Source organism: Suncus etruscus, chromosome 6 (assembly GCF_024139225.1).
Source record: "Suncus etruscus isolate mSunEtr1 chromosome 6, mSunEtr1.pri.cur, whole genome shotgun sequence".
In the NCBI taxonomy this organism is placed as follows: Eukaryota; Metazoa; Chordata; class Mammalia; order Eulipotyphla; family Soricidae; genus Suncus; species Suncus etruscus.
Genome location: NC_064853.1, coordinates 50,267,502 through 50,290,006, shown reverse-complemented (window position 1 = coordinate 50,290,006; position 22,505 = coordinate 50,267,502). Strand labels below are relative to the sequence as shown.

The window sequence follows — 22,505 nt, the reverse complement described above, 5'->3', positions numbered from 1 at the left end:
CTACATTCTGCCACTATTCCTTACTTGGTGAAATTCTCCTATACCAGGGGTGCCGAACAAGTGGCTCTCGAGCCGCATGCGGCTCCCAGCCAAAATGAATGCGGCTCTTTGCCTCTTATCATTATTTTGTATACTGTGGCTCTTTGCCAAGTTTGGATTTTGTTCTGCTGCTTCTGAGGAGGGACCTCTGACGAAAGATCTCTGAGCACGTAGTCCCGCCCCCAGGCTGCGTCATCCCGTCTCCCATCCCTCAGAAATAACTGCACGGGCCAGCGAGCGGGGGGACCTGTGTGTCACATATTGTGTCACATCTGGTCATTAGTTCTTAGTGTGGAGGACGCAGCACACCCTCACCAGCACTGCAGGATTTTTACCCTCACTCAAAATGGAAAAATGCAATATGTGTTTAATAGATTATTGTTAAAATTAGATGCTTTTGTGTGAGTGTTTGTCTGTTTTGCCAGGTCACTGCGCTTGTGGCTCTCTGACTCTCACAGTTTAAAATTTTGGCTCTTTGTGGCAACTTGTTCACCACCCCTGTCCTATACCCTCAAACCTTACAGTCTCATGGAGGCCCTCAGCGCTCCACTTGCTCTCAGCTTGTCAGGGCCTAGCAGGGTATCCTGCTTAGGTCCTTACACATTATGTCACAAAGAAGTAAAGGAAAAGGAGGCCAGAGTGATAGCACAGCAGTAGGGTTTGCTTTGCACATGGCTGACCCGGGACAGACCCGGGTTCAATCCCCAGCATCCCAGGTGATTCCCAGAGCCTGCCAGGAGCAATTTCTGAGTACAGAGCCAGGAGTAACCCCTGAGCACCATCGGATGTGACCCCCCCCCCCAAAAAAAGGAAGAGGACAAGAACACTTGTCTACAGTGCTGACCCTTTAAGCATGTTAGCATCTTTTTCCTGCCAATCATTTCATAAGGTTAAGTACTACTGTTTCCAGTCTACAGATGAGGGAACCTGGGTTCAGCAGAGGATAGTGTCCTAGAGAGTGTCTCAAGAGTGGCACAGTCGGGCCCGGAGAGATAGCACAGCGGTGTTTGCCTTGCAAGCAGCCAATCCAGGACCAAAGGTGGTTGGTTCAAATCTCGGTGTCCCATATGGTCCCCCGTGCCTGCCAGGAGCTATTTCTGAGCAGACAGCCAGGAGTAACCCCAGAGCACCGCCGGGTGTGGCCCAAAAAACAAAAAACAACAAAAAAAAAGAGTGGCACAGTCGGGCCTGGAGAGATATCACAGCAGCGTTTGCCTTGCAAGCAGCCAATCCAGGACCAAAGGTGGTTGGTTCGAATCCCGGTGTCCCATATGGTCCCCCGTGCCTGCCAGGAGCTATTTCTGAGCAGACAGCCAGGAGTAACCCCTGAGCACCACCAGGTGTGGCCCAAAAACCAAAAAAAAAAAAAAAAAAAAAAAAAAAAAGAGTGGCACAGTCCTATCCAAACTCAACTTGCCATACCATGCAGCCCCTCCGGGTGCTGGCTCTGTCTTTTAGGCTCTTTTTTTTTGGTTTGTTTTTGGGCCATACCCCAAAACTCTGGCCATACCCAGAGTTGCTCAGGGGTTACTCCTGGCTCAGAAATCAGCCCTGGTAGGCTCAGGGGACCATGTGGGATGCCGGGTATCAAACCCGGGTCCATACTGGGTTGGTCTCATATAAGTCAAACGACCTATCGCTGTGCTATCTCTCCAAATTTTAGGCTCTTTGAGGGTATCGACTCCATCTCAGAAGACCTTTGGAAATCACTTTTAGTCTGTATTTACAACTGCCTGAATGGATTTGAGAAAGAACAGGACGGGTCCTCCCTCACTTAAACTTGGGGCTTCGGGGCTGGAGAGATAGCCTGGAGGTAAGATGTCTGCCTTCCAGGCAGAAGGACGGTGGTTTGAATCCCGGCATCCCACATGGTCCCCCGTGGCTGCCAGGGGTGATTTCTGAGCATAGAGCCAGGAGTAACCCCTGAGTTCTGCCGGGTATGACCCAAAAAACAAAACAAAACAAAACAAAAAAACCTGGGGCTTCAAATCAAATACCATGAAGTCTCAGGGATTACTACCACAGAACAGCACAAAATAGAGCTTGCTATAACTCACATCCTCTGAAGACAACTCTTCTTCCTTTTCTCCTTCCTCCTCAGGATCTCTGATGGGGCTGGTTGGCATGTTTCCTAGGCAGGTTCCCTGGGGAATTTCTGTACCTTCATCTGTGTATACATTCTCTTCCTGGTCCACCATCTCGGAGTCCTCATACCTGAACGGTACATTGCCATAACGCCGGGAAGAACCTGTCTTTGGGAACTGGAGCTGCAGTTGGGTGATGACCCGAGGAGGAAGGCGGCAGGACCGGATCAACTCCAAAAAGATCCGAAGAGGAGTACCTACATTTCCGTTGGGCATGAGCACTGGTGGGTTCAGCTCCGGCAGTTGCCTCAAGTCAGCCAGTGTGAAGGCTTCACTCTTAGCTTTCCGATTCTGCAGTTCCTTCCTGGTCTGGAAGGGAAAGGAGCCCAACCCTTGGGAGGGAGAGAGAATGGCTCTTGAAACTTAGAGACCATGTGGCCAGAGCGATAACACAGTTGGTAAGGTGTTTCCCTTGCATGTGGCCAACCTAGGACTGATCGGGGCTTGATCCCCTGCATCCCATATAGTCCCCAGAGCCTGCCAGGAACTATTTCTGAGCATATAGTCAGGAGTAACCCCTGAGTGCCACCGGGTGTGGCCAAAATAACCAAACCAAACCAAAACAAACAAAAATAAACGTAGAGACCTTTCAGCAACATATGGAACAGCAGTGGGTCAAGGTTTAAACACCTGAGTCAAATGGTGTTTCTTCCTTTCAAATCTCTCTGGAGTATAAAAACCAATTTATCTTTTTGAAATGTAAGTGAAAAGTCACATTTCTCAATCTTTATAGGAAATGTTTATCCTTCCTGTCATCTCAGTACATGACAGTAAAGAGCAAAGGCTCTAAAGCAAAATCCCTACATTTGTTTTGGTTATTTTGCTACTAATTCTATAAGCTCAGGTTTCTTTATCTCCCATAAATACCATCTAGCTTATAGAATTATTGTGCCATGGGGCCAGAGAGATAGAACAGTGGTAAGGCATTTGCCTTGCATGCGGCCGACCTGGGATAGACCCAGTCCAATTCCTGGCATCCCATATGGTTCCCCGAGCTTGCTGGGAGCAATTTCTGAGTGCAGAGCTAGGAGTAACCCCTGAGCATCACCAGGTGTTGCCCCCAAAACCAATCGATTAATAAATAAACTGCTTTAAAAAAAAAAAAAAAAAAAAAGAATTGGGGCCGGAGTGGTGGTGCGGAGTGGTAAGGCGTCTGCCTTGCCAGTGCTAGACTAGTACAGACTGCGGTTTGATCCCCCGGAGTCCCATATGGTCCCCCAAACCAGGAGCAATTTCTGAGTGCATAGCCAGGAATAGCCCCTGGGCGTCACTGGATGTGGGGCCCCCCCCCAAAGAAAGAATGATTGTGCCATGTCAAAAAAGAAAGTAGGGCCCGGAGAGATAGCACAGCGGCGTTCGCCTTGCAAGCAGCCGATCCAGGACCAAAGGTGGTTGGTTCGAATCCTGGTGTCCCATATGGTCCCCCGTGCCTGCCAGGAGCTATTTCTGAGCAGACAGCCAGGAGTAACCCCTGAGCACCGCCAGGTGTGGCCCAAAAACAAAAAAAAAAAAAAAAAGTAAAGATTTAGAATAGTGCCTAATACATATACAAAAAGTGTTCAATTAGGGGTCGGAGAAATAGCATGGAGGTAGGGCATTTGCCTTGCATGCAGAAGGACGGTGGTTCGAATCCTGGCATCCCATATGGTCCCCTGAGCCTGGCAGGAGCGATTTCTGAGCATTGAACCAGGAGTAACCTCTGAGCGCTACCGGGTGTGACCCAAAAAACTAAACAAACAAACAAACAAACAAAAAAGTGTTCAATTAGTGTTAATTAGAATGGCAGGAGCTGGATAGTCCAGCGGGCAGGGTGAAGACTTGGGTTCAATCCCCAAGACTACATATGATCCCCTGAATCAGCCAGGAGTAATACTTGAGAGCAGATTGGAGTAGGCCATGAACAATGACAGATGTGACCCAAAACCAAAAACAAGGGAATGGAGAGATAGTATGGAAGATAGGGCACTTGCCATGAACACAGCCAATCTGAGTTCGATCTGGGGCATCCCAGATGTTCCCCAGCACAGCCAAGACTAACTACAGAGCATTGTGTGGCATTCAAGTGTGGCTTCAAAACAAAAACAAAATAACCAAGAACCTGATGTTCCTTTTTCCTTCTGTATCGGTGCAATCTGGCAGACAAAGGGCCCACAAGAAAGACCCATTGGGAAATAGCCCATTCTATAGACTTTTTTTTTCTCACTCCCTACATTAAATTAACGTGCAAGAGAAAACTGAAGCTCTATCCAGACGTGACCTAAACTGTTACAGTAGTTATCAGAGATCTGATGCATTCTCACCCCCCATGACAGTTCCCAGAAAGGTGTCTCAGTGATAGAGCTCAGTCTACTTATCGTTCCCATTCAACTGAAGCTCTATCCAGACGTGACCTAAACTGTTACAGTAGTTATCAGAGATCTGATGCATTCTCACCCCCCCCATGACAGTTCCCCAGAAAGGTGTCTCAGTGATAGAGCTCAGTCTACTTATCGTTCGTTCCCATTCGTACCTGATGCCTCAGTCGGTAGCCTAAGTCTGCGGATGAAACAGCGACCCGGCAACCAAGTCCCCTGAGGGTCCAGCCATCGGCGGCCCGAATACATGCGAAGAAACCTTTGGGCTTGAGTCGCACCCCGGATGGAGATGACGCAGCAGCAGGTGCGAGTTTGGGACGAGGCCGAGTCCCCTGTTGAAAGCACACGGGCATCTGTGCCTGAAGCCTCGGGGGTCAGAACCTCCTCGACAGCAGCTTGGGAAGAGTCGGAAGCAACCTGGGGAGGGGCACGCTCGGGCCGATGCCGGTAGTGGAAACAGAGGAAACCGCCGTCGCGCTGTTCCCGAAATTGGCTAAAGTAACTTCGTAGCTGGGCCGACCTCAACGCGGCGGGGATGCCGCTGACTATTAAGTAAACGACTGCTTCTTCCTCGGCCTCCCTGGGCGCAGCCATCTTGGATCGTCACATGATCGTCCGCGACCAACTCTCGCGAGAATGTCGTAAGTGGTTCTCGGGAGTGTGTTGCTACGATACGGCACTCTCGCTTGATCCGCCCCTCTGTGGATGTAGCTCGGGAACCTGGGAACCTGGGAAGTCTGGAGACGTTGACGCAGATCGATAAGCTCACCTGAGAAGAGAGGAGAAATACTCTAAACCAGGGGTCTCAAACTCAATATACCTGGGGGCCACAGGAGGCAAAGTCGGGGTGAGGCAGGGCCGCATAAGGGATTTCACACACACACACACACACACACACACACACACACACACACAGAGTCCTCAAACGTCATTATTAACAGTTTTAATTATTTCTTCTGAACATGAATAGAACATTGAGTGAAGATCATGAACAGTTCTTCTGAACATGGCATCTTTTGCCTATTCCTTGCTGCCAGAGACTTGACAGCGCTTCTTCTCACAAATCTGAACTACATTTGGCTTTAGAGAGGAAGCAGTTGAGACCCTCAGTATGGCTTGAAGATGATCATCATTAAGTCTAGACCTGTACTTTGACTTATTGAAGTTCAATGTGGAGAATAACTTTTCACACAAATATGTGCTCCCAAAAAGGAACATGGTGCGCTTGAACATTTGGGAAAGCTCAGGGAAGCAGGGAGGCAATTCTCTCAAAAATTGTCCATGCATATCTGCTTTTCCACTTATCTCCCTGAACTTGGCTTTGAGATCATAGTTACATTGCAGGTCAATGAGCTCCATTTGAAGCACAGGAGGGGCATCTTGCACATCAAAGTAAAAGGGGTCCACAAAAATTTGGAAAGTGGCTCTATGCTTTTCGAAGTCTGCAAATCTGTGATCCAATTCCTTCTCTAGCTTAAAAATAGCATCAACATATTTCTCCCACTGAATGGTATGCCTGCATCCACAAGTTCCTTGCATGCTGGGAAATGGCAAAGGTTTGTCTGAGAGAGCTGGGATTTCCATAACACAAGTTTTGTGGAGAATGCTCTCACGTTGTCATAGGCAGCACTGATAAGCTGCCCCGGGCCTTGTAACATCTTGGTTAGTACATTCAGCTTATGTGTGATGTCAACAAGAAAAGCTAAGTCCATGAGCCATTTGTGATCACTCAACTCAGAAACAGCATTCCCATCCGTCTCCATGAAGGCTTTCATTTCTTCTCTCAACTCAAAAAATTTTCAGGACATTTCCCCTGCTGAGTCAACGTACCTCGGTGAAATAGAGCACATCTCCATATTCTGACTCCATTTCCTCTAAAAAAGCATGGAACCTCCTGTGCTTTAAGCCCCTGGATCTGATTTGGTTGATGCATTTCACAACAACAGACATCACATTGTCACACGGCAGGCATTTACTGCAAAGGGCCTGCTGAGGGATAATGCAGTGAAGAGCAATGACCTTCTCTACACCCTCCTCTTCAAGTTTTTTTTGAACAAGTGCCACCAGTCCATTTTTCCTCCCTTCATCAATGGCACTCCATCGGTTATTATTCCAACAAACCTCTTCCATGGCAAACCTGTATTCTCAATGGCATCACACAGTTGCTGAAATATCTCATTAGCGGTGGTCTGGCCATGCATTGGAATTATTATGAGCAGCTCCTCTGTCTATTCAAAATTGCAATCAACACCACGGACATACATTGCGAACTGCGCAGTGTCTGTTATATCTGTGCCCTCATCTAGAGCAACTGAGTATGCATTTGGCTTTCTCACACAGTTGATGATAAATGTCACTTGACATGTCAGAAATGCGCTCTGCCACAGTGTTGGCAGAAAGGCTGATTTTGCTAAACTGACCTTTCTTTTCTGGACAGATAATACTTGCAGCCTGTAACATGCATTTTTTTAACAAACTCTCCTTCTGTGAATGGTTTCCCTGCCTTAGCAATCATCTCACTAACCATGTAACTAGCTTCGACTGATGCAACATTCTCTTTGGTTGCTTTCTTGAAGAAATCTTGTTGCCTCATTAGACATGCTTTAAGACTGGCAACCCACTTGGCTCTCTCATTTCCTTGATATTTTGCACATTCCTCAGCATGTTTAGTTGAATAATGGCATTTCAAGTTGTATTCCTTGTGCACTGCAACTTTCTCTGAGCAAATAAGACATGTGGGGATGCCCCTGTGCTCAACAAAGAAATACTGTCTCTCCCACTTTTCCTGAAATTGTCTGTGCTCATCATCAATCTTTCTTTTCACTGCAGGCTTTGATGAAGTCATGATGAAGGTATGACAAAATCTAATTCTGTAATAAACTTATCTCCCTTCTCTCCCGTAGGCCTCCGATAATGCAAGGGACAGCAGGCAGGAGCAGGGGAAATGACGTCTGCGCTAGTATTCGCAAAGTATTCGCGATTATTCGCTTACCAAATATTCGCAATAAAAATCGCATTAGTAAGAAAAAAATCGCATTAAACATTTGCATAGGGCCCGGAGAGATAGCACAGCGGCGTTTGCCTTGCAAGCAGCCAATCCAGGACCAAAGGTGGTTGGTTCGAACCCCGGTGTCCCATATGGTCCCCTGTGCCTGCCAGGAGCTATTTCTGAGCAGACAGCCAGAAGTAACCCCTGAGCACCGCCGGGTGTGACCCAAAAACCAAAAAAAAAAAAAAACAAAAAAAAAAAAAAACATTTGCATACCCTGAACGGAACTGCTTGAGCTATGTGAATGTTTAATGCGATTTTTTTCTTACTATTGCGATTTTTATTGCGATTATTGGTAAGCGAATAATCGCGAATATTGCGATATTTGAAGGCCGGCCGTGAGCCACAAAATGTTGTACGGAGGGCCGCAAATGGCCCACGGGCCACGAGTTTGAGACCCCTGCTCTAAACTCAGTATCTCAGTATTCTGGGTAGCTTTAGGAGGTTCTTTTTGTTTTGTTTTGGAGCCACACCTGGCTCTGCACTCTGTAGTCGCTCTGGCAGGGCTCGGGGGACCATATGGAATGGCGGGAATTGAATCATCGTCCATCCTGGGTCGAAAGAGTGCAAGGCAAACGCCCTACCACTGTACTATCCCTCCAGCCCCTCCGGGAGGTTCTTACCATTTGTGCAGGTTTCCTGTACAAAGCTTGTGCTTCACCCTGTCTCCTTGGCCTGGAAGGGCAAATTTTTTGTTTTTGTTTGGTTTCTGGATCAGGTTTTTTTCTGGCTCTGCACTCAGGATCATTTCTGGTGTGTTCAGGGAACAAGATGAGGTGTTATGATCAAACCCGGGTCCCCAGGGTGCAAGGCTACACCCTATCTGCTGTGACCCCAGAAAAGACTATTTTATTTATATATATATTTTTGTTTTGTTTTGTTTTGTTTTTTGGTTTTTGGGCCACACCCGGCGGTGCTCAGGGCTTACTCCTGGCTGTCTGCTCAGAAATAGCTCCTGGCAGGCACGGGGGACCATATGGGACACCGGGATTTGAACCAACCACCAAAGTCCTGGATTGGCTGCTTGCAAGGCAAACGCCGCTGTGCTATCTCTCCGGGCCCTTATATATATATTTTTAAACTTTATTTATATATGGGGTCGGAGTAGTGGCGCACGTCGTAAGGCATTTGCTTTGCAAGCACTAGCCTTGACAAATCGCGGTTCGATCCCCCAGCATCCCATATGGTCCCTCAAAACAGGAGCGATTTCTGAGTGCATAGCCAGGAGTAATCCCTGAGCGTCACTGGCTGTGGCCAAAAAACCAAACCAAATAAAATAAAACAAAAGTTTTCTTTATATATTTATTTATTTGGTTGTTGTTGGGCCACACCCTGCGGTGCTCAGGGGTTACTCCTGGCTCTGCCTCAGAAATCGCCCCTGGCATATAGGGAAACTATATGGGATACCAGGAACTGAACCGGGTCCCTCCCCGGTCAACCGCATGCAAGGCAAATGACCTACCGCTGTGCTATCTCTAGGCCAGGAAAGGCAATTTTTTTTTTTTTTTTTGGTTTTTGGGCCACACCCAGTAACGCTCAGGGGTTACTCCTGGCTAAGTGCTCAGAAGTTGCTCCTGGCTTGGGGGACCATATGGGACACCGGGGGATCGAACCGCGGTCCGTCCAAGGTTAGCGCAGGCAAGGCAGGCACCTTACCTTTAGCGCCACCGCCCGGCCCCCAGGAAAGGCAATTTTTAAAATCTCTAATTTCAATCCTCAATTCAAAGCCTTTTAAGTCATTAATCCAGTCTTCAAAATATGTTGGTGAACCCCCACAAATCAATAAGAATAATACAAACAATTGAAAACTAGGCCAAAGAAAACAAAAGAGAAACTTAAAGCTCTCTTCCACAATGAAGACAAGGTCCTCCACTTGGGTAAAGTGGATAAAGTAATAATCAGGGGAATGCCAACAAGACCACTGCATATTCACTAGATTGACAAGAAGCTCTAAGTCCTTAACTGTTGTTAAGGAAGAGCAGCCATTACTACTGGTGGTGGACATGTAAGCTGATGACAACCACAATTTGGCGTTACATACAAAAAGTGAAGCTACACATATATTTATACATAAATTTAAAAGAAATTTGTAGACTTTTGTATCAGAAAATACACTGGCAATGTAAAATAAAATTTATCCTTTTGTATTTGGAACACAATTTATTGCAAAGAAACATTACTCCTTCTATAACTTAGGACTGGAGAGCACATGCTTCCTATACTGGGCCCTGGGTTTGATTTCTCTCACACCCTCTCAAATATGGACCCTGAGAATTAAGAGCACCTCTCAATACTGCAAAGTGACACCTAAAATTAAAAAAATTTCTTATGTGGCTTAGAGAAAATTCATGGATGCTCCCTTAGTTACTCAGAAGATAAGAGGTCAGTATCAGGGACCATTCTGCCTGTGTTACATTTTATGGTTTGGGGTCTAGTACCAAGCTTTTGATACACTGTTGGGTGATTTTGTTACAATTTCAGTACATATTAACTTTGTGGCCTTAAGCAAATCTTTTTTTTTTTTTTTTTTGGTTTTTGGGTCACACCCGCCAGCGCTCAGGGGTTACTTCTGGCTCTACAGTCAGAAATCCCCCTGGCAGGCACGGGGGACCATATGGGATGCTGGATTCGAAGCACTGTACTTCTGCATGCAAGGCAAATGCTTTACCTCCATGCTATCTCTCCAGCCCCTTAAGCGAATCATTTAACTTCTCTGTGCTTCCTTGATTCTTCTAGTGAAGGCTAAGAGATTGAATCAGCAACATCCCTGGGATATTTCAGGGTGAAGCTGGAGATTTTTGTTTGTAAATTAGTGTTGGGGCCCTAGCAATCATATTCAAGGCTTACTGTTGGCCTGAACTCAAGGATTGTTCTTAGAAAAGCTTAGGAGTCCTTATGAAGTGCTAAGGATTGAGGCTGGGTTGGCCATTTTACAAGGCAAGCATCTTATCCACTATACTAGCTCTCTGTCCTGTCCCCAGCTGATGATTTAGTGGCTTCCTGGAAGACCTCCCAGGAATCAGAGGTTCTCTTTATTAATTTTGATCCCTGAGATCTTCGCCTTATCACCTCCTCCAGTTACATTGCTGGCACCTTTCTCAGTTGCTATTTTGGGTTTGTCTATTCTCAGAGCTATCACTCACTGCCCTGGGCCCCACTGTTATGGACCACTTGCAGTGAGCTGAGCATCCTGTCTCCAACTTCTTTGCTCTCTTTTTTTCCCTCTATCTGTACTCCCTTGGTTTACCTGGAAAATTCCTTTTCTCCAAGCAGTCCCCATGTGGGTGAAGTATTTTCCCATCTCTAGGCAGATTTTATCTCACTTATCATTCTTAGTCTGGATCACTTAGCTTCAATTGCTTAAGTCTTTGTCTTAAACAGGTGGTTTAATAAAGGCAAGCCTGTCAGTTATTTCATTTACTCTTACCCTGCATTTTTTGTATAGGGTCTGGTACAAATGAACATCAAGGGGTCAGGAATGTGGCTCAAATGGTAGAACAAAGACCTTACTTGTACAATATTCTGAGTTTAACCCCTGACACCACATGGGTCTGCCAGAACCACAGGGAGTGTCCCCAACCCCCATAAAAGAAATATGTTGAAGAAGAGACTGATTGGATGAACAGTGAGTGTTGACTTTTGGCAGTCAAGAATTCTAGACTTTATGATTGCCCTAGGGCAGGGTGGAGATCAGCATCAACATGTGGCTGCTTGATAAGCAGTCAATAAATTGGTTTTTTGTTTTTTTTTTGGTTTTTTTTTTTTTTGGTTTTTGGGCCACACCCGGTAACGCTCAGGGGTTACTCCTGGCTAAGCGCTCAGAAATTGCCCCTGGCTTGGGGGGACCATATGGGACGCCGGGGGATCGAACCACGGTCCGTTCCTTGGCTAGCGCTTACAAGGCAGATACCTTATCTCTAGCGCCACCTTCCCGGCCCAGCAGTCAATAAATTGGGATACCAACAACAGAGACTGTGTGAAAAGTGTGTTGGCACTACGGACAATGTCTTGGATTGGACGATAACTTGCCTGAAGCCTAGAGTTGGTCTTATGCCAGGAAACTTTAGGGGTAGGATCTCTTTGTATTTAGGCCAAAGTTATTCCTTTCCATGCCTCTCATATTTTTGTGGGCCTATGCAAACAACAATTGCCACTCTAACACTGTTTTTACTGTGCTCCTTTGACTCTAATCCTTAAAAAAAACCCACTTAAAATTTGAGGTTAACTTAAGCTAATATGCATGTACATGGAAATGTAAAAAATACTATGCCTCTAATGTTTAAGGAGTTACATAAGTTTAATGGCTTTAGATTGCCTTGTGTGCTGTTAATAAATATTATAATGTGTTACAATCTGGGGACTTGAGGGACAAAGTAATTGTACATGGATTCTGTTTTATTTATCTTAACGTTCTTTGGCTGAAAGTTCAAAGTTAAGATATCAGCAAAGGGACTTCTTCTGAGAATTATGTTATGGGTAATTGTCCTTCCACTGTAACTTTACCTTGCCCTCTTTCTTTGCATCTTTTGTTCTTATAATTCAAAATAAAAAAATTAAAAAAAATAAATTGGATAACGGGAGCAGAAATAATAATAATAGTAAAATGATGACCCCCAGGTTGGCCCATATTCAGAGCCATTCAGCTGCATTTCTTGTCATTCCTGAGGGATAATATGTAACCAGGACAGAACTGGCACCAGACATCCTAGTTCTGGACATTGTCTATTTTAGCCTTGTGCTGAAAGCCCTCCTACCTTTGAAGTAGTATAGGCTTGAGTTCAAGTTCCAGGGAGATGGCAATTAACCCAGAGCTTGAGTAAGTGCAGGAAGATCCTGTTTGAGCTTATTCCTTTTGCTCCTTCTACAGTGGAGAGGTCCTCCCCATGAGTAAAGCTGCATCTCTTGGAGTTCATATCATGCTCTCATAATAGATTCTGGACTCTCATTCATTTTGCTCTATTTGTCTTAAGGTTAATTGCAGAAGGCATGGAGGCAGGATAGGAGTTCAGTAGGAGTCTAGATCTCAGCCAATGGAAAAGTAGAAAAGAGACAGGGAAGCAGTGTAAGGAATGCTCCTGGGAGATGGAATACTTAAGTGTCATGGCAAAGCTGGGAATGAAGCAGAGAGGAGCTTTCTAAAGGCTGTTGGGGTGAAGTGGGGAGGAAGAGAAAATTAAGAGGTTAGAAGACAGCCTGGGGTCCAGAGAGGTACAACAAAAATTAAGAGGGCAGTGAGTGAAGGACATGAAAGCAGTACTCCAAATCTGAATGAACTAGATTTGGCATCTATGAGCAGATGAGGCTTCTGTCCATCCAGTCTGGTCTGTTTTCCTTCAGTGTGAAGGGCGCTGCATACCAGAGAAAGGAAAGGTGAGAGGGGAAAAGGGATACTTCTGTTTAGGAATTTGACTTGGTTCTGGTGGGAGTGGAAGTAATTGAGCAGGGCCTGAACGAAAGGATAGTAGAATATTGAGGTCATCATAGGGTAAGGGAGTAATGAGTTATGACCCCAAAAGCCAGGTAGAGCAACTTGAATTAGATTGAACTTAAAGATGCAGGTTTTCCTCAAGGGAATATGTGGAGTTTTCCTGTGGCAGGCAGAGTTGACACAGTGTTATGAGGGAGCCTACAGATGGGTGCCCTACATGTGGGTGTAGGTCTGTAGAATCTGTGTGACTGTCCTTGGGTGACTGTTTCAATGGTGGATGTTGGTGGGGTGAGGGGAAGTTCCTGCATACATCACTGAGGGAGTGCCTGGACTCTGCAAGGCAGGCATGTGGAGGACTGGCTGTGTGTTGTGTGTGTGTGTGTGTGTGTGTGTGTGTGAGCTATGTGTGAGAAGGATACTGTAGGTGTGAAGTGTGTATGCCCTGTCTTGTTAGAGTGGTGTGACTGGAAAATATACAACTGTGCTTTGTTACTGGCACTGGGTGGCCACCAGAAGGGGCACTTGCTAATTTAGCTGTGGCCCCTATCCTTCCGGGCCTTGGGGAGACTTGAGTGACAACCTGATGACAACTCTCAGGCTATTGTCCCTGAGTGAATGACCTCTCCTGAGCAATAATTAACTTGGTCCCCGTGAGAAGAATCCAGACTGGTGGAGAGGGTGGGGCCTGGGCAGGCGGACCTTAATGCTAGAGGAAGGAGGAGGCTGGAGAGGGGGTCCTATGGGCATGTGTATTGTTATCATTCCCTCCTGCCCACCCAGTGGTCAGTGACCCTGACCTGGGTGAGATTCAAGATATTTAACAAACAGTGTGGCACAGGCATTGACCAGTGCAAACAAATACAAGTTGTGACCTGGACAACACTGACTTCAGCCTGGGCTAACCTTATGTTGCTTGTCTAGCTTTGGAGATGGATTCCCGGGGAAGGGCTGCACCGAGGGTGGTGAAAGGGCAGCCAGGAGGACTCAGGCAGTGGCTCTAAGCCAGATCTCATGGAAGTCTTTAACAGCCATATGGCAGCTAAACTTTGGCCTGCATTGGCCTCCAGACAGCTGCCAGGCTAGCCTGGGTATCCTCACCTTCCCTCTTCAGGGGAGCAGTGTCCACTACTCTCCTGTTGACCACTGTCTCTGGAAGTGATTGACCTCCAAGCCATGGAGAGCCCAGTGACCTTGTCTGTTTCTTTTCAGCCTGAGCTGCTCCACATTCCTTGTTGACACTGTCTACTTTCCCTGTGGTGATAGGGAGCCAAAAGGGAGTCATGGTAGGGGTGCAGAATGGGGACATGGAAAGAAACCCATTTGCCAAAGATAAAGGCAAAGAGGTGAGGGTTCCTGGACTAATTTTCTCCCTGGATTCAGAGCCACCAAAAATAAATCCCCTCCCCAGAAATGAAGTCATCATCCTAGTCTGAAAATTTATTTTTTCAGCTTCCTAAGGTGTGGCTTTGACCCCTTTGTGGGTCCTTCCTCCTGGGCCTCCTCTGACCAGATAGGGCAGCCCAAGAACAGATATGGTCCCTTTCATATGTACTGTCTAAGTGTCAGACCCCAAGAATGTCATGTTTTTATTACAAAAACCAAACACTTGGGCTGGGAAGATGGCTCAAAGGGATAGAACACTTGCTTTACATACATGGGGCCTGGATCAATCCCAGTGATATATGGTCCCCCTAGAACTGCTGGGAATGACTCTCAAGTCTAGTGCTAGAAATAGACCCTAAGCACCATGGAGTATGCCCCCCTCAAAAATAAAATAACTTAGGTCAGTTCTATACAAAGTCAGAGTGTGGCTGGGTCCAGTGAACAACCACTTAGACTTTTAGCCCTTCTTAGTGGGAGAATAAAGGCTGGGCTTGTGGGTGCTGTTTAGCACCAAGATCCCCCACACATCTGCAGCACTGTGCCCATGCTGAAGAGGCCTAATGGAGGCCATAGCCTAGCTGGCCACTTTCTCAATCAGGGTAGAGAAAGCACAGGCAGTTTGCCCATTCAGGGACAGTTTGCCCATCCAGGGACAGTGAGTGGGTAGATTCAGCACTGCCAGCTGCCTTCCAGCCAACACCTGGTCTCTGCTAGGGTGGCAGCAGGTAGGCTCAGCAGAAGCATGTCCTCAAGGAGGCCAACAATGTCAATGTCTCCAATGATAGGGCGAAAGAAGAGGTCCCCAAGCAGGGTGGGGGAGATGGACTTGAGGGTGGAGGCAGTAAGGAGCACACGGGCCAACCGGCTCTGGCCTGCTGCATGTTGGGGCTCCAGGACCTCACATAGTGCTTGATGAGCCTCTTGCTGTAGGAGCCCAATGTAGGAAGAGGTGTGAAGGCCTGGCAAGTCTGTGGGTAGAAAGGGTAAGACAACTCATGAGCACCCTAACTCCAGAAGCCACAGAGCAAGATCAGCCCCAGATCTGAGGCAGCTGCTCACACAGGAGGCCCCTCCCTTCTACCTCCCTTTGTTCACTGATCTGGGTAGTCATCCATCCATTTGTGAAGGCCAAGAATGAGATATGGGTAAGTAATGGCACTCGTGAGTGCATGAAGTTATTTAGCATATGACCTCAGCAGTTTACCTAATCTCTGTGCCTCAATCTCATCTGTAAAATTAGTAATAACTACATCTCAGAAAAGACCACTTAAGAACAATAAGGGCCCGGAGAGATAGCACAGCGGCATTTGCCTTGCAAGCAGCTGATCCAGGACCTAAGGTGGTTGGTTCGAATCCCGGTGTCCCATATGGTCCCCCGTGCCTGCCAGGAGCTATTTCTGAGCAGACAGCCAGGAGTAACCCCTGAGCACTGCCGGGTTTGCCCAAAAAAAAAAAAAAAACAAAAAAAAAAAAACAAAAAAAAAAAAACAAAAAAAAAGAACAATAATACCTCCAAGCCTCAAGATGGTCCAAAGGGCTGGAGCACTTACTTGGAATGTTAAACTCTAGTTTAATCCCCAGTACTGCATGGTCTCTCAATCACTGCTGGGGGTGGCCTCCCATAAAATCTTTAAATTGGGGCTTAATTTATGGTAAATTAAATATAGGCATCTGTTTCTAAAAATAATTGTTTTTTGTAATTCACACATCCCATAAGAGCCTTTTCATAAGAAATTATCATCTCAGCTGCTTTCAAGATTACAGAGAGCACTGTTACCGGCCATTTCTGGAAGAATTTCAATAGGGAACCTCATTCTTTGTGCCCCATTTTCTTTCTTCTCTAGGTGGTTTTTCTGAACTCACATATTGGGGCATGCTCTAGCTATACTTGGGAACCATTTCATCAGTTCTTCAGGGACCATGTGGTGCTGAAGAGTGAACCCATAGCTTTTACATGCAAAATATGTGTCCCAGCCATGACCTTGATTGCACAGTTTTATCTGAAACTGAGGCACAGCTGTGTCTGGCAGCCCTCTTCTCTCCTATTCCCACTTTCATGAACAGAGTGGCAAGGGCCAGTTTCTGGAGGGAGTAGACCAGATTGCCCATCCCTGGTTGGCTGTATGACATTTGGCAAGTCAGACAACCTATCTGAACATCATTATTTTTGGCAAGGATTATACCACACCTGGTGGTGGTGGGCTCACTCCTCTGCTACTCTATGCTTAAGGGTTGGTGTCATTTGAATTTGGGGATTATGCGGTAGCAGAAATTGAAGGAGGCAAGGCCAGGACCATCACGCAGTATCTCTCTGGCTCCTCTGAGCCTCTTCTGCAAGAGTACTCTTGGATGTTAAGAGGATTCAGCATATCAAGCCCTTTGAAGTGCCTGCTGGGTTGGACCCAATCCTATAATCCAAACCCCCCTCCAGGCGTGTCTGGGAGCTCACCTGGGTTAAAAATGATGGTCCCTTTAAGGTAGGCATATTCCTTGGGGCTCAGCTCCAGGTTCCAGAAGGCCTCCAGACAGCACTGAAGCCAGCGTACAGCAGCCAGTGAGGGCTGTGGTGGCTCAGGCAGTTGGCTACAGTGCTCCTCCAGCAGGATCTTCTTGAGTATGCTATGGACTGGGGCCTCGGCCACCTCGAAGGTCACGGTGTCTTGGGCCAAACCCAGCAGAAAGAGGGGCCCCCAGCAGCCCCACAGCAATTGCCGCCGATCTTGCGAGGGCAGCTGGCAGAAGGATGGCAGGTTTCTGAGGAAGACCACTGTCTTGCCCAGCACATCCAGGGCTTCCTGGCAGGTACGGTGGGGTGTACTCAGCTGCACAGGTCGGTGCTGGCGGCACAGACAGCGGCTCCGGGCTGTAGATCGGTGGGGTTCGAGGCTGGGACTCAGCAGAGCATACAGAATCGCTGGGCGGCCTTCAGCACCCTGGCACGGGCAGCCCCCAGGCTGGCTGGAGCTCATGGTGGAGGAAAGGCTCTTCATTCCTCCCTGCTCTCCTGCTTTCTGCTCTGCTGTGGGGCTATTTATATTCCTATGTTGGGGAGGAGGCAACACTGGACAACCTTGACTCCAGAAGTCATGTTCATTGAAAAAAAAAAAAAATCACGCTTACGCTGGCGGCACTGGGGACAGGGGTAGGGGGGTGGAGGGGGGAGGTCTTGGAAGCTCCACGTGGCAATGATAGGGCCTCAGTCAATGAAGCAGCTGCGCTCCCTTGCTGTCTACCTGCTGTCCTGGTTGCCCCTTATCGGATGATTCAAGCGGATAAACAGGGTCATTAACCCAGGCCGTACCAGGGCACCAAGGCCTCAGGTGCACAATCAGCAGGTGACCGTGGCAGGTGTCCGGATTGGTGCCTGCTCTTACGCGAGCACAAGACCAGAACACTCCCTCAGCAGAGGCCAGCCCCCACTAGACTAGCCTTGAACACAAGGCTCAACCTGGAAGTGCCTTATCGACAGCTTGTTTGCCTGACCTTGGGCTGCTCCTGTAGTCGGCAAGGAGCATCCTGCTGGGAGGAGTCAGGAATGGGGAGGGCTAGGGGCTGGTAGGACTTTGCCCATGGTGCAGTCTTGGAGACCCTCTTGCTGACTTTAGTTCTGGGGAGCCCTGCAGAATCTCCTTCAGTTTGGGTTCCTTGAGTCCCCCACAGACTATAACTCCTGAGAAGCCCCAAAATATAATAATAAAATCTTTTGGATGTATTGCGTACCTTGCCTTGTGCCAGGCACTTTCCACTCCAGTATTTAGAGAAAGGTTCCTTTTGTTTTAAATTTATTTTTTTGGGTCACACCTGGCAGCGCTCAGGGGTTACTCCTGGCTCTACATTCAGAAATCCTCCTGGCAGGCTCAAGGGACCACATGGGATGCTGGGATTCAAACCACCGTCCTGCATGCAAGGCAAATGCCCTACCTCCATACTATCTCTCCGGCTCCTATAGAAAGATTCTTATGATTTTCAAATAGGTGGAGTGGCTTACCCAGGATCACCCCACGAAGAACAGGTGCCAGATCTATCTAACTCCAAAGTCCTTGCTTGCTCCCAATTGTTTGATCAGAGCTGTGTGCCCTGGAGTTCCCAACTGATGGCTTGCTCCGTAGATGTTGTCCATTATCATTTGCACATAAACATTCTTTTGCTGCCTGCCACACAACTCTTCTGTCCCTGAACATCTATCTCAAATGGTGGGTAGATAACTCAAAGGGCTGGAACACAAGCTTTATACATGTGAATCCTGAGTTTGATTCCTGGTATCACATGGTTCCCAGCAGTACCAAGAACAAGGAGACAGGACAAATGCTCCCAGAACTGAGATTTGGTGTAAGAATGAAAGAAAAGAAGAAAGAAGGGGATGGAGCGGTGGTGCAAGCGGTAGGACGTTTGCCTGCCTTGCACACGCTAACCTAGGACGGACCGCGGTTTGATCTCCCGGCGTCCCATATGGCCTGCCAGAAGCAATTTCTGAGTGCATAGCCAGGAGTAACCCCTAAGCGTCATCAGGTGTGGCCCCAAAACAAAACAAAAAAAAAGGGAAGAAAGGGAGAGAGGGAAGGGAGGGAGGAGGGAAGAGGGAGGGTAGAATGGAAGGGAAAGGGAAGGGAAAAAGAAAAGAAAAGAAAAGAAAAGAAAAGAAAAGAAAAGAAAAGAAAAGAAAAGAAAAGAGGGCCCGGAGAGATAGCATAGCAGTGTTTGCCTTGCAAGCAGCCGATCCAGGACCAAAGGTGGTTGGTTCGAATCCCGGTGTCCCACATGGTCCCCCGTGCCTGCCAGTAGCTATTTCTGAGCAGACAGCCAGGAGTAACCCCTGAGCACTGCCGGGTGTGGCCCAAAAACAAAAAAAAAGAAAAGAAGGACCGAGAGATAACACAGTAGTAGGGCTTTTGCCTTGCATGCATCTGATCCAGGACAGACAGTGGTCGAATCCTGGCATATGGTCTCTCTTGTCTGTCAGGAGCGATTTCTGAGCATAGAGCCAGGAGTAACCTCTGAGCACTGCCGGGTATGACCCGAACCCCTCCCCCCCCCCAAAAAAAAAAGACTTTATGGGGCTGAAGCAATAGCACAGCAGTAGGGTGTTTGCCTTGCATGTGCCTGGAACAGACCTGGGTTCAATCCCTAGTATCCCATATGGTCCCTCAGTCTGTCAGGAGCGATTTCTGAGCCCATAGCCAGGAGTAATCCCTGAACGTCAACAACAATAAAAAATTAAGACTTTATGGGCACAGTAGGAAAGGCATTTACCTTGCATGTGACTAACCCATTTAATCCCAGGCACCCTATATGATTGCTCAATACCTGTTGAAAATGATCTCTGAGCTCAGAGCCAGGAATGGTCAAAAAAATGTTTTGTGTTTTTTTTTTTAACTGTCTATAGAATTTGACATTGTTTTATTTTAATTTTATTTTTTACTTTATTTAGGCACAGTGGTTTACAAAGTTGTTAATAATAGTTATTTCTGGCATTCAATGTTTCAATATCAATTCTACCACCAGTGTGACCTTTCCTCTATCATTGTTCCTAGTTTTCTACTTACTCACAAGCTTTCCCTGTTAGCAGGCACAAAATAATTTGTTTTGTATTGCTTGTCATAACAAAATGGCTAATGAAATTATAAAAAAATACTTCAATAAGAGGAAACTTGTGAAAATTGTTATATCACAAGGCAATTATTATTTTTTTTTCGGTTTTTGGGCCACACCCGGCGGTGCTCAGGGGTCACTCCTGGCTGTCTGCTCAGAAATAGCTCCTGGCAGGCACGGGGAACCATATGGGACACCAGGATTCGAACCAACCACCTTAGGTCCTGGATCGGCTGCTTGCAAGGCAAACGCCACTGTGCTATCTCTCCGGGCCCTCACAAGGCAATTATTAAAGTCATTGTCTGAAGTCTTACTGAGCTAGTTAAGCCTGCTGTTGTTTTTTTTTTTTTTTTTTTTGTTTATTGAGCTTTGTTGGCTTCTATGCTACTTCTCCATCTAACTTAGTGTGCTCCTACTGGGTTGTCAGTACTGTGGAATTTGAAGGTGTTGCGCAGCCACATGCTTCAGGAACTCCTGAAGAAGAGGGCTGATAAGTTTCAGTGGATTGGTTTGGCTTGCACTTCTTTGAGTTAGTCTTGGTAGCTCTCAAGCTGGGCCATTGTTTACTTTGTTTACCTTGCAGTGGCTGTGGGATGTTGGTGTGGCTGCTGGGGCTGGTTTGTGGGAGGCTACCCACTCTCACTCCGAAAAGACCCCAGAGTTCTCAACCTGAAAACTGGTTTACCTGGAATTTTCTGTTGCTTTGCCTTCTCAGCTGAGATTAATTGTAAAGCAGTGAAGTTGGATCCTTTGCATGGTTTGCGTAGCGGCAGTTGTGGAGTGTGAATCTGAACTGGCTGGAGGGGCTTTATCAACACTCCCAAGGGTGCTTTCAGAGTTTTCAACCCGAAGACCAGTGTACCCGTGAGTTTTAGTGGCTTAAGCCATTTCTATTCTCACTTAGAAATTTATATTTGGGGCCAGAGAGCTGTCATGCAGGTAGTGCATTTGCCTTGCATGCAGAAGGATGGTGGTTCAAATCCCGGCATCCCATATGGTTCCCCTCCGCCCCAGCCAGCCAGGAGCGATTTCTGAGCGTAGAGCCAGAAGTAACCCCTGAGCAATGCCAGGTGTGACCCAAAAACAAAAAAAAATTAAAAAAAATATTTTTAGGAGTGATAGTATAGCATGTAGGACACTTGGCCTTGCATTTCAATCTTTAGCATCCCATGGTGTCCCGAGTTCTGCCATAAGTGATCCCTGAGCGAAGAGCTAAAAGAGAAATTTGTTTTTGTTTTGGGAATACCTGGCAGTGCCCAGGGGTTATTCCTGGCTCTGCACTCCAGAGTTACTCCTGGGGTGCTCAGGAGGACCACATGGGATGCTCGAGGTAGAATCCAGGTCGGCCACATCTACCCACTATACCAGTGGTCGGCAAGCCACGGCTCATGAGTCACATGCGGCTCTTTACACTTTTTAATGCGGCTGGCTCTTCTGTGTGCCGGGCGGCCGCTCCAGGAGTCAGGACTCTAGAGGTTCCTAGCCTGTCAGTGCGCGCCCTGTGTGCAGCCCTGTTGGCCGGCTCCACAGCTCCAGTCGGGTCATGTGGATACTTGCATGCAGAATATTCTCAATAAAACTTATTGAAACTAAAAACAGTGTACTATCCTATGTGTTTTCGGTTTTAAAAATGTGGTTCTCGGGGCCAGAGAGATAGCATGGAGGTAAGACATTTGCCTCTCATGCAGAAGGTCGGTGGTTTGAATCCCGGCATCTCATATGGTCCCCCGAGCCTGCCAGGAGTGATTTCTTTTCTTTTCTTTTCTTTTCTTTCTTTCTTTTTTTTTTTTTTTTTTGGTTTTTGGGCCACACCCGGCAGTGCTCAGGGGTTACTCCTGGCTGTCTGCTCAGAAATAGCTCCTGGCAGGCACGGGGACCATATGGGACACCGGGATTCGAACCAACCACCTTTGGTCCTGGATCGGCTGCTTGCAAGGCAAACGCCGCTGTGCTCTCTCTCCGGGCCCATGTGCTCCCTTTTCTAACTGATCAACCCTAGTTCTGGTCCCTGGCACCACATACGATCCCCTGATAGCTGCCCTGTGTTAACTCCTGAGCACAGAGATGAGTAGCCCAATTACCTTTCAAGTGTGGCCCCAACACGTTCTCCCTCCCAGGACCGCCCCCCTTTTGTAAAGCGGATGGAAAATTTGGGATTGCAGTAGAACATTAAACCTAGCACAGAACCTGGCTAAGCAGTTTGTTACCAGGATGGTAACATGGTAACAGAGGTAACCTAGCTTTAGGGTAAGTGCCTTCTTTTTGGGTCTTTCCATTATCTCACGTTAGTATTGGAAGAGATCAACGACAAACTGTGACGTTGCTCTTAAAGTTAAGACCCTAGGAGATCAATTTCTAACACCTTTCGATTTGTCTGCAGGGCTTTCTGGAATGCTCTGGTGACCATGGCAACTCACGCCAAACTCGTAGCTCCTCGGCTCCGCCCACGGGCGCACACGATGATTGGCTCAGACGCCGACCAATGGCTGGGAAAGCGCGCTGGGCGCCGTGCGCTCACT

General features: G+C 47.2%; 2 protein-coding genes across 2 annotated transcripts in view; both read right to left on the bottom strand.

The window, feature by feature from the left end:
• GPATCH3 (G-patch domain containing 3) overlaps positions 1-5,131 on the bottom strand; it is a 13,299-nt gene extending 8,168 nt beyond the window's left edge. The window contains exons 1-2 of the mRNA XM_049775177.1: positions 4,693-5,131; positions 2,097-2,515 (exon numbers count right to left, since the gene is read on the bottom strand). Of these exons, the coding sequence (XP_049631134.1) occupies positions 2,097-2,515; positions 4,693-5,131 (858 nt within the window). The remainder of the gene's footprint in view (positions 1-2,096; positions 2,516-4,692) is intronic.
• A 9,904-nt stretch (positions 5,132-15,035) lies between these two features.
• NR0B2 (nuclear receptor subfamily 0 group B member 2) lies at positions 15,036-17,411 on the bottom strand. The gene is made up of 2 exons (XM_049774953.1): positions 16,847-17,411; positions 15,036-15,365 (listed from the first exon to the last, which is right to left on the bottom strand). The coding sequence occupies exons 1-2, from the start codon at positions 17,385-17,387 to the stop codon at positions 15,067-15,069; spliced, it is 840 nt and encodes a 279-aa protein (XP_049630910.1). The 5' UTR covers positions 17,388-17,411; the 3' UTR covers positions 15,036-15,066.
• Between the last annotated feature and the right edge of the window lie 5,094 nt (positions 17,412-22,505).